Source organism: Homalodisca vitripennis, chromosome 3, assembly GCF_021130785.1.
Source record: "Homalodisca vitripennis isolate AUS2020 chromosome 3, UT_GWSS_2.1, whole genome shotgun sequence".
NCBI lineage: Eukaryota > Metazoa > Arthropoda > Insecta > Hemiptera > Cicadellidae > Homalodisca > Homalodisca vitripennis.
In genome coordinates this window covers 110,975,175-110,991,652 of record NC_060209.1, presented here as the reverse complement: position 1 = coordinate 110,991,652, position 16,478 = coordinate 110,975,175, and the positions used below count along the sequence as shown (strand labels likewise).

At 34.8% G+C, this 16,478-nt stretch overlaps 1 protein-coding gene across 1 annotated transcript in view; it reads left to right on the top strand.

Moving 5' to 3' along the window:
* The window catches only part of LOC124358318 (protein argonaute-2-like), a 206,365-nt gene that overhangs the window by 49,604 nt on the left and 140,283 nt on the right, over window positions 1-16,478 (top strand). The window contains exons 5-7 of the mRNA XM_046810617.1: window positions 8,198-8,362; window positions 9,640-9,804; window positions 11,082-11,246. Of these exons, the coding sequence (XP_046666573.1) occupies window positions 8,198-8,362; window positions 9,640-9,804; window positions 11,082-11,246 (495 nt within the window). The remainder of the gene's footprint in view (window positions 1-8,197; window positions 8,363-9,639; window positions 9,805-11,081; window positions 11,247-16,478) is intronic.

The following is a 16,478-nucleotide window of genomic DNA, read 5'->3' as shown; positions in this document are numbered from 1 at the left end:
CCCGGGCTATGGTCGTGTCTTGATTATGGGTGACTTTAATACGGATCTTCTGAAACCTATCAATCACAATACTATACAGCTCACTAGGATGTTTCAATCCTGCAACCTGACTATACTACCACTGAACGCCAACTGAACGCACCACACTGCCGAAACCGCCACCTGGCTAGATCTTATGGTAGTCTCGGACCCTGAGGAATCATTATACCATGGGCAGCTTCCAATTCCGGCAATTTCCCATCATGATTTAATTTTCTGTGCCCTTTCATTAAAAGTTCCCAAACCTAAAGAAAAATATATAACTTACAGATCATACAGAAATATGAAAGAAATTGCATTTTTTGCGGATGTTTATTTATACCCATAGCATTCCGTGCAGAATAAGGAGACTGTTGATGAGATGGTTGACTCTTTAAATTCTCTTATATTAAAGCTGTATGACGAACATGCCCCTCTTTGTTACCAAGCAAATTAATAAGAAACGACCCGTTCCCTGGATTACCGAGAATATTCTCAGTCTAATGGCCGAAAGAGATGCCTTGTTTCGGAGGGCTCGGTGCTCTAGAGATGTCAACTTAATGATACGGTACCGCCATCTTCGTAACCAAGTCAAACAACAAATTAGAAATTCCTGTCTTCGATGGAATGTTTTCAGACAGAAATCAATCGACAACTGCGTTATGGAGTAATGTCAAGAAGCTTGGTTTTGGTAAGCAACCCTCTCCTGCCTCTATTAATATTTCACTTAATGATCTAAACGAGTATTTTTCATCATTTTCCCAAAAATCTATCACCGCAGTTGTTCCAACCCATTTAGATGAATTGAGTCAACAAACCCATAATATTCCCTCAGACAGCCAGTTTCGTTTAAATCCAGTATTAGAGGTAGATGTCCTTAAAGCAATCAGGCGTATACAAACGAATGCTATGGGTTCAGACAACATATCAATCTTATTAGTTAAGAAAATTCTTTTTGCTATTCTCCCTGTCATTACAGCAATTTATAATAAATCTCTCACAACAGGTGTTTTCCCCACACAATGGAAGTCCGCCTTAGTTTGTCCACTAAATAAAATTAAATCTCCATCTGAACCCCAAGACTACCGACCAATTAGTATCTTACCAGCTCTCTCGAAAGGCCTTGAGCGAATAGTTCATTCCCAAATATCAGATTTCTTGTCTAAAAATAATATTATTAATGTTTTTCAGTCTGGCTTTCGCCAAAGCCAAAGTACAGAAACTGCACTTCTGAAAATAACTGATGACATTCGATTAGCCATGGATCGAGGTCTTTATACCTTACTAGTTCTATTCGATTTCAGCAAGGCCTTCAATACAATCATTCATAATATTCTATTTAAAAAGCTTAAAAATTTAGGTTTCTCTGAAAATGCTTTAGCATGGATAAAATCATATCTGAGGGACAGAAAGCAGTGTGTGTGCAATGACAACTCAATGTCTGATTTCAGAACTGTGACCTGCGGAGTTCCGCAAGGATCAATACTTGGCCCACTACTTTTTATTTTGTACATAAATGACATTAACACTGTATTGCGACATTGCAAATTTCACTGTTATGCTGATGACTTACAAATCTACTCACACTTTAACATTATCGACATAAACCAGACTGTGAAGTGGATGAATGAAGACATACAACGACTTGTTCAATGGGCTTTAAAAAATGGACTTAAACTTAACCCAGATAAAACCCAACCCATGATTGTCTGTCATTAACGACTTGCCAACTCCATTGACCTACAAAATACACCGACAATAACTGTAGACGGAAAACTTTTACCATACGTTGAAAGGGTAAAAAGTCTAGGACTAATCATAAGCAACACACTTGGATGGACCGATGCAGTGGTGTACACCTGTAACAGGGTGTTTACTGCTGTGCACACACTGAAACGAATGCAAGGACTTCTACCATTTCACATTAAACTTCTGCTGATCATGTTACACCATATTTTATTCAATCATCAATTCTAAAATTAGCTGATTCAAGATCGATTCGAATTTTGTCATTGTTGCACTCTATTATTAATACAGATTCACCAAAATATTTATCTGAAAACTTAGTTTTTGGCGGGGAGTGGCGCAAGAGAAACTCAGTCTGGTGCACTAAGTCTCAGAATTCCAATACACAGAACCAAAACCTATAACCGATCCTTCACCGTTACCGCCTGTAGATTATGGAACTCCTTACCAGATCCTGTCAAACAAATTGAGAGTCGAAAACGGTTTGTGGCGGAGCTGAGACGAAAATACCTGGACCGGATGATCAAGGCGGGCGGCGGGGCTACTCTTTGAATCGTGACTGTGTGAATGGAAGAGTGAATGGAATATCGTAAGTGTAAGTTATAGTTAATTAGCCTTAATTTGCATTATTAAGATTATTTTTTAAGAGGGTAAATGTAAGAAAGGACCATGTGGTCCTAATTTCACCTCAATAAAGAAGTGTTTGTTTCTTTCTTTCTTTTCTTTCTTTCTTTCTTTCTTTCTTTCAGCACGGTTTTCGATCTGGACGATCTACAATTACCGCCGGTACCGAGTTTATTGATTCAATAATCAATTCAGTGGATAAGGGAGAACACGTGATTGGAGTATTTCTGGACTTGACCAGAGCATTTGACAGTGTGTCACATTGTAAATTAATAAGTACTCTTAAAATGTTGGGTGTTATGGGAAAGGAACTTGCGTGGTTTAGTTCTTACCTTCAAAATAGGATGCAATACGTTGAAATAGAGCATGTTTCAAACAGTACTCGATATTGTTTTAAAAACAAATTCAATTCAAAACTAAGAACAGTAAAGCATGGAGTCCCACATAGATCAATATTAGGTCCACTTCTTTTTCTTTGTTATATAAATCAGTTGCCTTTATTGGTTGGAGAAAGCTCTGCTGTCTGTTTATATGCTGATGACACAAATGTGGTTATCTCAGGAAAAAATGTTGAAAGTGTTGAGATGTCCGCTTTTATAGGTCTCTCAATGATAAAAGACTTCTTGATAAGTAAAACCCTTTTATTAAACTCAAACAAATCAAATTTTATCTCTTTTTCCACAAAACACGCTCTAAACAGGGTTCAACCCAACATTTTCATTGAGGAAGAACAATTGCTAAATGCTTACAGCACAAAATTTTTAGGATTGATTATAGATAAAAACTTAAGTTGGAATGAACATGTGGACTATGTTTTAAATAAAATTTCCAGTGGTCTATATGCACTGAGACGATTGGCTAAGGTTTGCAGTGTAGAATCTCTAAAATCAGTTTATTATGCTCTCATAAATTCCCACATTGCTTACGGTATAGCTATTTATGGAGCTAACACATCACATAATTTATACAAAATTCTAGTTAAACTAAAGCACGCTATTAGAATTATAAACAGATTAAAGAGGAGAGATTCAGTTAAGTATATTTTTAGGGAACTCCAAATATTTACTGTCTACAATCTATACATATTTGAAACTATAAATTACGTTGTACATTTCTGCAATCTTGCCCTAACAGAAAGAAAACATCAATACAATACACGGTTCAATATATCTAATGATTCTCATCACTTGGAATTTTATAAAAAGAAAACCTCATACATGGGGAAAAAGTTTCTAAATCATTTACCAATTGAGTTGAACACTAACTACAACACAAATAATTTCAAAACTAAACTTAAAGAATATCTACTAAATAAACCTATATATTCATTCCAAGAATTTTTTGAAAGGGCTAATTGACTGGTTTCGCTCAACATGTCTATATGTATTTACGTATGTATGTGTTTGTTTATATGTATTTATGTATGTATGTGTTTGTTTATATGTATAAGATAACGATTTATTACCATAACTTATAATGAATGAATGTTTATTCCAGCAACTGTACATGAAATACACTTAAAAATTATAAGTATATTAAAATTATAGTACTAATGTCTATGTTAGTTAATATTTTATAAGTTGATGTTAGATAATTTTTTTATTAACTATGATGTGACTCTATTCATTGTACATCGTAGTTCAGCTGTCATTTATTAGTTCCTGAGAATGCTGTGCGATCGCAGCACCAATTGGAAGCATCGTAGGCTGCCTAAAAATAAAGTAAAGCTGACGTCATTGCAATGTCGGATGGCGTCCGACATACGAGTGGAAAGGGTTAAGGCATTTACAAAACTGAAAGTGATAAAACATTTGGAATTTTTGAACAGAATCTAAACTGCCAAACTTAAAAATTAAGAAAAATGTAGATGTTATTGTAGTCACTTTTTGTTTTTCCTGTTGGATAAATTATAGAGTTTGTTAATGTAGTCATTTTTGTAAAAAAAATATTAATTATAAAAATTTGGTAATAAATAACAATTTATGACATTTATAATAATTGTGTGAAAATGGCTAAAAATTGCATGGCACTTTTGGATAACACCTGTAAAAATACCTTTGGCATTATTGATTAACATTCCAAAAAAATGTTTTGCACTGTACGTGTTAAGGTATAAAAATTTGATATGTTAAAGAAAAACACATACCAAATAATAGATAAAGCGTTCCAATGTCTTTATGATTAACCCTTTGAGTGCCACGGCCGTTTTGCTATGTGGTATGCATAAAATGCCGGGCCAAGCATGCCTACACTCCAGGAAGGTCATGCGACTCAGCCCCGCATCAATTATTGGTATGCAGGATTGAGAAGAAGCTGGCAACACAAGAGGTAGCCATAGGTGTCTTTTTGAATATCGAAGGAGCCTTTGACAATATGGCCACTCAGGCGATTATAAATGCGGTCTCCAGATTTGGTAGTCTGAGGTCAAGTACCTAGGCGTGATCCTAAATAGGGTTCTAAACTGGGTTCTGTTTCTTTCAATTCATTTTATGGATTGTCAATTTCAGATTCCATTGCTTAAATAAATAACCAAAAATAAATGCTTTCTTTTCATGCCTTTACACAGTACTGTATATATTACATACAAAAGATTATCAAACAGAATGTAGGCAAAAAAACCATAAGTACTGTACAGTACAGTGTACTGTTACAGTTTATAACAGACTCCCGGTCTCCTCCCTACGGGTCTTTTCGCTATCGCACACTTGACGCCATGGAACATAGTGCAAGGGCAAATGGTAGGATGTTTTAATTTTTGCTAGATTCAAATCTGGATTATTGACGGTCCGGATTTTTGACGTCCGAATTATCGACGTTCTACTGTATTTCTTTACTCAGCATAATTATGCTGTTCCACCTTGGCTTGAATAAAGACAGAAATTTAGGTTTAGTATAGTAGAGTATAGTTGGAGTCAGAGTTTTGGGAAGTTTTCCCGATAGGTGAGGGTAGTATGAAATGAAAAATGAGTATGGTAAGGATAGTCAGAAAGAAGTCCGCCAGATCAGCTCAGCCTAATCGGAATAATCAAAGAAGTCAAGAATTGGATCAGGCAGTTCACAGGTGCGCGAGCACGAAAATACAGCAGTTAAGAAGAGAGAAAATGGTTGTGCGTGTGCTTCATGGACGCTCTGGCTTGGCACATGTGTTGGGTTATGAAGACCCCGCCACTTCCACACCCAAATCGTTAAGTTAAGTTATAAAGACATAACTTACACCAGTCGAATCTTCTGCTCATAGTTATCAATTCATTTTATATAGCAGTTTATGTTCGTAGTATTACTTGTCAGCTTATATCAATCCAAATGCCGTACGGCACACATTTGACGGACTACACGGTCTTGAGGATTTTTGTTGAAAGTAACATATGAGAAAATAAAGTGCATAATATTTCTAACGTTAAAGATTCCAAGAACATTTTCTGATGCAAATATTCCTTGCCATTAAAATCCGAATCGTGGCTTGATATATTTATATACATGGCAGACCAATATTGTAAATATGATATATTCTATAATATATTAATGTTTTACTTTAATTTATTCTTTCCAAAAAAATTAATAGATATTATAAAAATAAAAAGCTTTGGATTTCTGAGGATCTTAATCTAGATAAATAAGAAATAGAACTCAGTAAAGAAGCCAGAGATACACAAGACAGTTCTATGTTTCTGAAAGTTGAAGAATACATTATTCATATAGGAAAAATGTTTACTAGAACAAAAACAACCCTTAATTTATCTTCCAATATTAATAAAACAACATGGAAAATAATAAATAATGAGGCTGGGAAGAACACCTTAAAAGAGAATAGTATAATTATTAAGCTGCACTATAAACTTGTTCATGATCCTGTTACTATATGTGAACGTTTTAATAATTAATTTATAAATTTTTTGGAGGGCAATATTTTACCTTATGCAGATGATAGTAGGACAAATGGCAATAATTATTTAAATGATAACTTATCTACCATGAGTTGTAAAATCTGTAGATGTAACCCTATTGATAAGAAGTAAACTTTGAAAATAATCAGCAGTCTAATGAACAAAACAAGATCAGACAAGAGTTATTGGGGGGAATACCAATAAATTTAATAAAAACTTAAAATTTCAGTTAGTAAAACGTATAACACATTTAATAAACTCATCCTTCATAACAGGAGTATTTTCAACCAATTAGTTGAATTCTTAGAAACAAACGATTTAATACAAGATTGCCAGCATGTTTTCCGAAAAAGGAAAATCAGTAACCACTTCAGCAACAAAATTTATTGAGTCAGTAATCAATTTATTGGAAGAAAAAAGAAAGTAATGGGGGTTTTTATGAACCTAAGCAAAGCGTTTGACTATATGTGGAATTGTTGTGAATATCCCTCATAAATGGGCAAACCAAAGTTTATGAATAATATCCCAATTATATGAATTTTAAGAGAACTGCACCGTTATAGTCTTCACAACATGTTTTGATTATTGTAATCATTAGTAAAGATAATTAAATTGTGTATATTGACAACCAAGTCAATATACACAACCACCACCGCAAGGTAACATTCTGCCTTTAATCATAAACTTAAGTCAGTTTATAAAACTTAAAGTAATAAGACATTTGGATTTATGTAACAAAATATAAACTAAATATCATTTAATGTGATTTCTTTAAAATAGGAGCAGAAAAATCATATAAATCAATGTCATGCTGTAAGTAGTATTCTTTCACTAAATAATAGGTTAACTGCTTTTTAATTACTCTGGTAAACAATTGTACATCACATCCAGGTACCTAAATAATACAGTCCATTTTAATTTTATTTGTTCTAATGTATGGAGTACAATAATTGTGAATGTATCGTTTCTAATTTTGTTTCATTGTTTGTTAGGGTAGTTTATTATAGATTATCGATGATACTATATAAATACAGAGAGGTAGCGCAGTGCTGTTTGAAAATATTTGTAAAATAATCCCACCGCCCTGAACCAAAAATACACCCGATAAATTCTTCAACAGATACAGATCACTCTATTCATGAGCCTCAAACACAGAATGGTGTCAAACAATTGATATTTACAGTTCATTTGTATGCAACTTAAAATGCAGTGGCGTTGTCGAGATGAGGTCTTGCACGAGTAGTGAATTCGTTCAGACTGTACAATGGAGTGTATGCAAGCCACTGCTGGAGCTTCTTCTTCAATGCGGAGGGTGGACTTTCCTTTATTGACTGTGGAAGCATATTATAGCTTTGCTCCAGCATATGAGGGTTTTTTTTTTTTTTGAGAAGATTGAAGTTTTCTGGGTAGGAAGATTAAAGTCGATGTTGTGCCTTGTGTTGTAGCTATGGATACTGTTGTGTCTTGAAAAGGAAGATCTTAGAGCGAAACCAATTGTCTCCAAGATGTATAATGAGACTGCAGTTAGAATTCCAAGGTTTTGTAAAGTGTCCCTGCAGCTTTTTCTTGGCTGAAGACCTGCCATGGATCGAAGAGCGTGTTTCTGGAGCACCATCACTCGTTTCAAGTTCTCCTGCTTTGCCCCTCCCCAGAATATTATACCATATCTGAGGTGGGACTCGAAAAGCACGTGGTAGCTTGTTCTTGTTGCTCCAGCCGTGCTGATGGGGTTTTTATGAACCTAAGCAAAGCGTTTGACTATATGTGGAATTGTTGTGAATATCCCTCATATATAGGCAAACCAAAGTTTATGAATAATATCCCAATTATATGAATTTTAAGAGAACTGCACCATTATAGTCTTCACAACATGTTTTGATTATTGTAATCATTAGTAAAGATAATTAAATTGTGTATTTTTGCAGGAGCAATGGGTCCAAGCCCTCCAGGATCAATATACTCTGATGATGGGCAAAGTGGTGGTTGGAGAGGAAGAGGACGTGGTGATAGAGGCGGTAGGGGAAGAGGAGGAGGCCCAAGAGGGCCTGATAGACAACAACCAAGTCAATATACACAACCACCACCGCAAGGTAACATTCTGTCTTTAATCATAAACTTAAGTCAGTTTATAAAACTTAAAGTAATAAGACATTTGGATTTATGTAACAAAATACAACTTAAATGCTTATTTAATATCATTTAATGTGATTTCTTTAAAATAGGAGCAGAAAAATCATATAAATCAATGTCATGCTGTAAGTAGTATTCTTTCACTAAATAATAGGTTAACTGCTTTTTAATTACTCTGGTAAACAATTGTACATCACATCCAGGTACCTAAATAATACAGTCCATTTTAATTTTATTTGTTCTAATGTATGGAGTACAATAATTGTGAATGTATCGTTTCTAATTTTGTTTCATTGTTTGTTAGGGTAGTTTATTATAGATTATCGATGATACTATATAAATACAGAGAGGTAGCGCAGTGCTGTTTGAAAATATTTGTAAAATAATCCCACCGCCCTGAACCAAAAATACACCCGATAAATTCTTCAACAGATACAGATCACTCTATTCATGAGCCTCAAACACAGAATGGTGTCAAACAATTGATATTTACAGTTCATTTGTATGCAACTTAAAATGCAGTGGCGTTGTCGAGATGAGGTCTTGCACGAGTAGTGAATTCGTTCAGACTGTACAATGGAGTGTATGCAAGCCACTGCTGGAGCTTCTTCTTCAATGCGGAGGGTGGACTTTCCTTTATTGACTGTGGAAGCATATTATAGCTTTGCTCCAGCATATGAGGGTTTTTTTTTTTTTTGAGAAGATTGAAGTTTTCTGGGTAGGAAGATTAAAGTCGATGTTGTGCCTTGTGTTGTAGCTATGGATACTGTTGTGTCTTGAAAAGGAAGATCTTAGAGCGAAACCAATTGTCTCCAAGATGTATAATGAGACTGCAGTTAGAATTCCAAGGTTTTGTAAAGTGTCCCTGCAGCTTTTTCTTGGCTGAAGACCTGCCATGGATCGAAGAGCGTGTTTCTGGAGCACCATCACTCGTTTCAAGTTCTCCTGCTTTGCCCCTCCCCAGAATATTATACCATATCTGAGGTGGGACTCGAAAAGCACGTGGTAGCTTGTTCTTGTTGCTCCAGCCGTGCTGATGGGGTTTTTATGAACCTAAGCAAAGCGTTTGACTATATGTGGAATTGTTGTGAATATCCCTCATATATAGGCAAACCAAAGTTTATGAATAATATCCCAATTATATGAATTTTAAGAGAACTGCACCATTATAGTCTTCACAACATGTTTTGATTATTGTAATCATTAGTAAAGATAATTAAATTGTGTATTTTTGCAGGAGCAATGGGTCCAAGCCCTCCAGGATCAATATACTCTGATGATGGGCAAAGTGGTGGTTGGAGAGGAAGAGGACGTGGTGATAGAGGCGGTAGGGGAAGAGGAGGAGGCCCAAGAGGGCCTGATAGACAACAACCAAGTCAATATACACAACCACCACCGCAAGGTAACATTCTGTCTTTAATCATAAACTTAAGTCAGTTTATAAAACTTAAAGTAATAAGACATTTGGATTTATGTAACAAAATACAACTTAAATGCTTATTTAATATCATTTAATGTGATTTCTTTAAAATAGGAGCAGAAAAATCATATAAATCAATGTCATGCTGTAAGTAGTATTCTTTCACTAAATAATAGGTTAACTGCTTTTTAATTACTCTGGTAAACAATTGTACATCACATCCAGGTACCTAAATAATACAGTCCATTTTAATTTTATTTGTTCTAATGTATGGAGTACAATAATTGTGAATGTATCGTTTCTAATTTTGTTTCATTGTTTGTTAGGGTAGTTTATTATAGATTATCGATGATACTATATAAATACAGAGAGGTAGCGCAGTGCTGTTTGAAAATATTTGTAAAATAATCCCACCGCCCTGAACCAAAAATACACCCGATAAATTCTTCAACAGATACAGATCACTCTATTCATGAGCCTCAAACACAGAATGGTGTCAAACAATTGATATTTACAGTTCATTTGTATGCAACTTAAAATGCAGTGGCGTTGTCGAGATGAGGTCTTGCACGAGTAGTGAATTCGTTCAGACTGTACAATGGAGTGTATGCAAGCCACTGCTGGAGCTTCTTCTTCAATGCGGAGGGTGGACTTTCCTTTATTGACTGTGGAAGCATATTATAGCTTTGCTCCAGCATATGAGGGTTTTTTTTTTTTTTGAGAAGATTGAAGTTTTCTGGGTAGGAAGATTAAAGTCGATGTTGTGCCTTGTGTTGTAGCTATGGATACTGTTGTGTCTTGAAAAGGAAGATCTTAGAGCGAAACCAATTGTCTCCAAGATGTATAATGAGACTGCAGTTAGAATTCCAAGGTTTTGTAAAGTGTCCCTGCAGCTTTTTCTTGGCTGAAGACCTGCCATGGATCGAAGAGCGTGTTTCTGGAGCACCATCACTCGTTTCAAGTTCTCCTGCTTTGCCCCTCCCCAGAATATTATACCATATCTGAGGTGGGACTCGAAAAGCACGTGGTAGCTTGTTCTTGTTGCTCCAGCCGTGCTGATGGGGTTTTTATGAACCTAAGCAAAGCGTTTGACTATATGTGGAATTGTTGTGAATATCCCTCATATATAGGCAAACCAAAGTTTATGAATAATATCCCAATTATATGAATTTTAAGAGAACTGCACCATTATAGTCTTCACAACATGTTTTGATTATTGTAATCATTAGTAAAGATAATTAAATTGTGTATTTTTGCAGGAGCAATGGGTCCAAGCCCTCCAGGATCAATATACTCTGATGATGGGCAAAGTGGTGGTTGGAGAGGAAGAGGACGTGGTGATAGAGGCGGTAGGGGAAGAGGAGGAGGCCCAAGAGGGCCTGATAGACAACAACCAAGTCAATATACACAACCACCACCGCAAGGTAACATTCTGTCTTTAATCATAAACTTAAGTCAGTTTATAAAACTTAAAGTAATAAGACATTTGGATTTATGTAACAAAATACAACTTAAATGCTTATTTAATATCATTTAATGTGATTTCTTTAAAATAGGAGCAGAAAAATCATATAAATCAATGTCATGCTGTAAGTAGTATTCTTTCACTAAATAATAGGTTAACTGCTTTTTAATTACTCTGGTAAACAATTGTACATCACATCCAGGTACCTAAATAATACAGTCCATTTTAATTTTATTTGTTCTAATGTATGGAGTACAATAATTGTGAATGTATCGTTTCTAATTTTGTTTCATTGTTTATTAGGGTAGTTTATTGTAGATTATCGATGATACTGTATAAATACAGAGAGGTAGCGCAGTGCTGTTTGAAAATATTTGTAAAATAATCCCACCGCCCTGAACCAAAAATACACCCGATAAATTCTTCAACAGATACAGATACAGATCACTCTATTCATGAGCCTCAAGCATAGAATGGTGTCAAACAATTGATAATTACAATTAATTTGTATGCAACTTAAAATGGAGTGGCGTTGTCGAGATGAGGTCTTGCACGAGTAGTGAATTCGTTCAGACTGTACAATGGAGTGTCTGCAAGCCACTGCCGGAGCTTCTTCTTCAATGCGGAGGGTGGACTTTCCTTTATTGACTGTGGAAGCATATTATAGCTTTGCTCCAGCATATGAGGGGTTTTTTTTTTGAGAAGATTGAAGTTCTCTGGGTAGGAAGATTAAAGTCGATGTTGTGCCTTGTGTTGTAGCTATGGATACTGTTGTGTCTTGAAAAGGAAGATCTTAGAGCGAAACCAATTGTCTCCAAGATGTATAATGAGACTGCAGTTAGAATTCCAAGGTTTTGTAAAGTGTCCCTGCAGCTTTTTCTTGGCTGAAGACCTGCCATGGATCGAAGAGCGTGTTTCTGGAGCACCATCACTCGTTTCAAGTTCTCCTGCTTTGCCCTCCCCAGAATATTATACCATATCTGAGGTGGGACTCGAAAAGCACGTGGTAGCTTGTTCTTGTTGCTCCAGCCGTGCTGATGGCTCAAATACGCTTCAAGGCGAAAATTGCAGAGCTCAGTTTCATGCAAAGTGAGTCAACATGATACTTCCAGGACAGTTTGTCATCAAGGATTATACCTAAGTGTTTTGTTGAATCATGGGTTTGAATGTTAGGAGGACCAGTGACCTTCATTTTTAAGCTTTCCTATAATTAGCTGTGTAGTTTTGTCTTTATTGATGACCAGATCATTACTGATACAGTAGTCTTGTGCTAAACTCACTGCAACGAAGTTGTTCACCTCCAGTGCTTCTGCTGTCGTATTGCTAGACAGGAGCATGGTATCATCGGCAAACATGATAGCTCTGCTATATTGGCTAACGTAGTTGGGGATATCAGCTGTAAACAAAGCTAATAGCACTGGTCCTAAGACCGCGCCCTGAGGGACTCCTCTCTTGACATTTAGTGGCTTCGATCTGGTCAGTGTTGTAATACCATTGGTGGTTCCTTTCAGCTCCGCAAGCTGCATTCGACTGCTTAGATAGCTTTTAAACCAAGAGTGAGCTATTCCGACAACTCCAAGCTGTTCGAGTTTGTCTAAAATCAAGTTGTGATCGAGACAGTCGAATGCCTTGCTTAGGTCAAGGGATGTGCTGATGATTGTTTTCCCAGCATCTAGCATATTATAGCTTTGGTCCAGCATATGAGGGTTTTTTTTTTGAGAAGATTAAAGTTCTCTGGGTAGGAAGATTAAAGTCGATGTTGTGCCTTGTGTTGTAGCTATGGATACTGTTGTGTCTTGAAAAGGAAGATCTTAGAGCGAAACCAATTGTCTCCAAGATGTATAATGAGACTGCAGTTAGAATTCCAAGGTTTTGTAAAGTGTCCCTGCAGCTTTTTCTTGGCTGAAGACCAAGAAAAAGTTGCAGGGACTCCAAGAGCTGTTATTGTCGAGCGGCCTGGCATAAAGCCAGGCCGCTCGACATATTATATGATATTATTCTTGCTGTCCTTCAAGAATAATATCATTTTGCTGGAGATGCGCTCTAAGTCTACTTAAGACAACTCTCTTCAAGACTTTAGAGAATGTAGGAAGCAACGAGATCGGTCTGTAATTCCTGATCTCATCTTTTTTGCCTTTCTTATAGAGGAGGTATATTTTTGAGGTCTTCATTTTAGATGGAAACACTCCTTGTGCCAGAGACTTATTGATCACGTCGGTCAAAGGAACCAGTAGTTCTTCCTTGCATAGTTTCATGATCCTTGAAGAGATGTCGTCTACACCAGCTGAAGAGGATGATTTGGTTGCTCTGATGATCGCCCAAACTTCATATTTTGTGGTTGGAGCAAATATTCTGAGATGATCTTCAACAGTAAAAGTATTATTTGTGGGTGCATAAGTTTTTGGGGGATTTTTCTCCTTCAAAGGTGTCTTCAGCCACATTGATGAAGTAATTGTTGACACTCCCTACTAGACAGCTGACAGAATCCCCAAAACGCTATGCCACGTACCAGATTAGTGTTTTAAATACATATGTACTTATTACAGCTATCACTCATAAGAAAAGTAATAAAGACAGTAAAAGAAATGGACATTTGCTAATCAAGATATGCATTTTAGTTTTTCATAAAATAGTGAGCAACTTAAAAAAAAATTGAAAAAAAAGATTTTTACTTATATTTTTTTGTGATAGTTTGAGAGAATATTATGGATATGTTTAAAATAAAGTGTTCTCTTAGTATGCTTGACCTTATTGAGTGTGGGAATCTTTTGGTCACTTATTTCAGTGTCAAACCTAAAAATTAGGCAAAATTTATATATATTCTTGATTCTATTTAATACACCTCTTATCAAAATACTTTTTTACTCAAGAATAAGAGTTGGACAACATCGTCCTGAGACGGTACTAAGACGACTAAATAATATTTATATAAAAAACACCCATTTGTATTGCTGTCAATACCGCTTTACCATTTATTGCGTACCGCTTGTTTAATGCTGAAGTTCGGAACGATCGGTCGGCCGATTTTAAATTATCCAATGCATTGCTACGTGTTTGTAGGGGAGGGGTTGTGTGGCTTGCCGCTAACCAAAACATACTCCACTACACTTCTGGAGGCAACCCTCAGACGAAGCTCACGTCCATATATCGATGTTCATTCACAATTTCGCTATCCACATTGCGTAAAATACGATGTTTCGAGATTAACCCTCCAAGTGCTACTATCGCACTGCGCGATATGTTCGAACCACTAAGTGCTACTATCGCACTGTGCCATATGTTCGTTTTTTTTAAATTGCCGTAAAACGGTTTATTTAATTATTCCGTGATTTTCATAGTATAACGTAGGAGAGATTTCTCTACACACTGGCTCTACTTCGTAAGCCTTTGAGTAGAATGAAAAATAACAGTCAGCTAATTTTGTGAGCTGTTGCTGCGCAGTACTTTGTTGTAGTTTTCGTCTAGGTTAGTTATCGTTTTGCCGCGACATATTGTTTTGATGTGTGTTATCATTCATTGTGCGATAGATTCTTGCTTCTTGTGTGTGTGTATTTTCTATTTTATTATGAGTTCATACAGTGCTTTAGAGCACTTCAGGAGGCCCGTAGGGGGAGGCAGAAGAAAGAGGGTAGTGCAGCAATCAGAATCTGACTCTTAAGTTTCTTTAGTCAAATGTAAATATGTATATATACATATGTATATAAACAAAAGGCCCATAATAGGATTTTTTTTACTATTCATAATTATTATAACAGAAACTTAGCTTTTGTGAGGTTATATGTACATCCAAACCAATATTGTTTGAGAAGCGTTTACTTTGAATGTGTCCATTGTGCAAATTTTGGTGTGCAGAACATTTTTTAGTTTTTATATTTTGTGTGTGTAGTTTTTGTTCAAAAGGCTTTGAAGTGACATTTTTATTATTCACAATGAAGTTTGAAACAATTTGTGTATTTTGAAATATTTATAACCATGTTTTAAAACCCTGATATTTGAATTATAGAAATAACTTGATTTTAATTACTGTGTTAATTAAATTAGGTATAACAGCATTTCATAATTGGGTGTTAGTAATTGTGGAGGGGTTAAGATATTGATTTATTTTACATTATTAATCATGATTAAAATGTACCACTTAAGTTTTAATGAGCTGAATTAATATTAACATAAAATTACCTTTAATTTTATCATTAATTGATGGATCATTATTAATTATTATATTTTTTCTGTTTATATCTATTTCTTGCCTAAATATATCAATACGAACTATCTACATCTCGATTTATTCGTTAATTTTATTTAATTTGTTATTTTGTATTAATAAATGAAGTATTAATTGTATCAAACAAATTATCGTTAATGAATTCAAACTTAAAATTCAAACTTTTAATATGAGTTTTAATTTTATCAATGGGAAGATGTCTACTCTACTTGGATTTATGGGTAAATTTATAGTTAAAATGTTAATATTAAAAGGTGAAATTTTACTTTTAACAATTAAAATTTTAACATTACTATCAATTACATTTTATTATATTCGTATAGTATACTTGTCATTAATATTTAAATGCTTAATATTGCAATGAAACAAATTTTAATTAACATTAATTTAATTAAAATAACACTTTTATGTTTGTATTTTATATTTTGTTTTAAAACCCATAGAAATTATATTAAAATTATTAATCTAATCTATTAACTAATCTTTTAAGTTAATTTAAACTATTAACCTTCAAAATTAAAAATTCATTAAGGTTGTCTTAAATTATTCTTAATTTTTAATTTGCAATTTAATGTTTTTATTAACCCTTTAAGAACCGGACAATAAAATGGATGTTGCCCAATACTGTAATACCTGCTGTGTGAACTTGCTCCCAAAACTGCTCAGTTGTCAGTCATGCTGTTTTGAAGTGGTTCAAGAGAAAAATCATAAAAAATGTTATTGTTGGCCTATGATTATGTATTTGGTGTTAAAATGTACATTTTAAATCAGCCTAACTAGGTAAAACTCCAAATTGTCTTATGTGACCCTCCTTTTTTACATTTATAAAAAAATAATTTAATTTGTTTTTTAGTTTATTGTGTTTTACTGAAAAAACAAGAGTTTTTAACTGTGGAAAACCAGTTTATTGTACAGAGTATATTGTGTTCTATATGTGTACCAAATTTTAACTCATTTGGAATACAAATA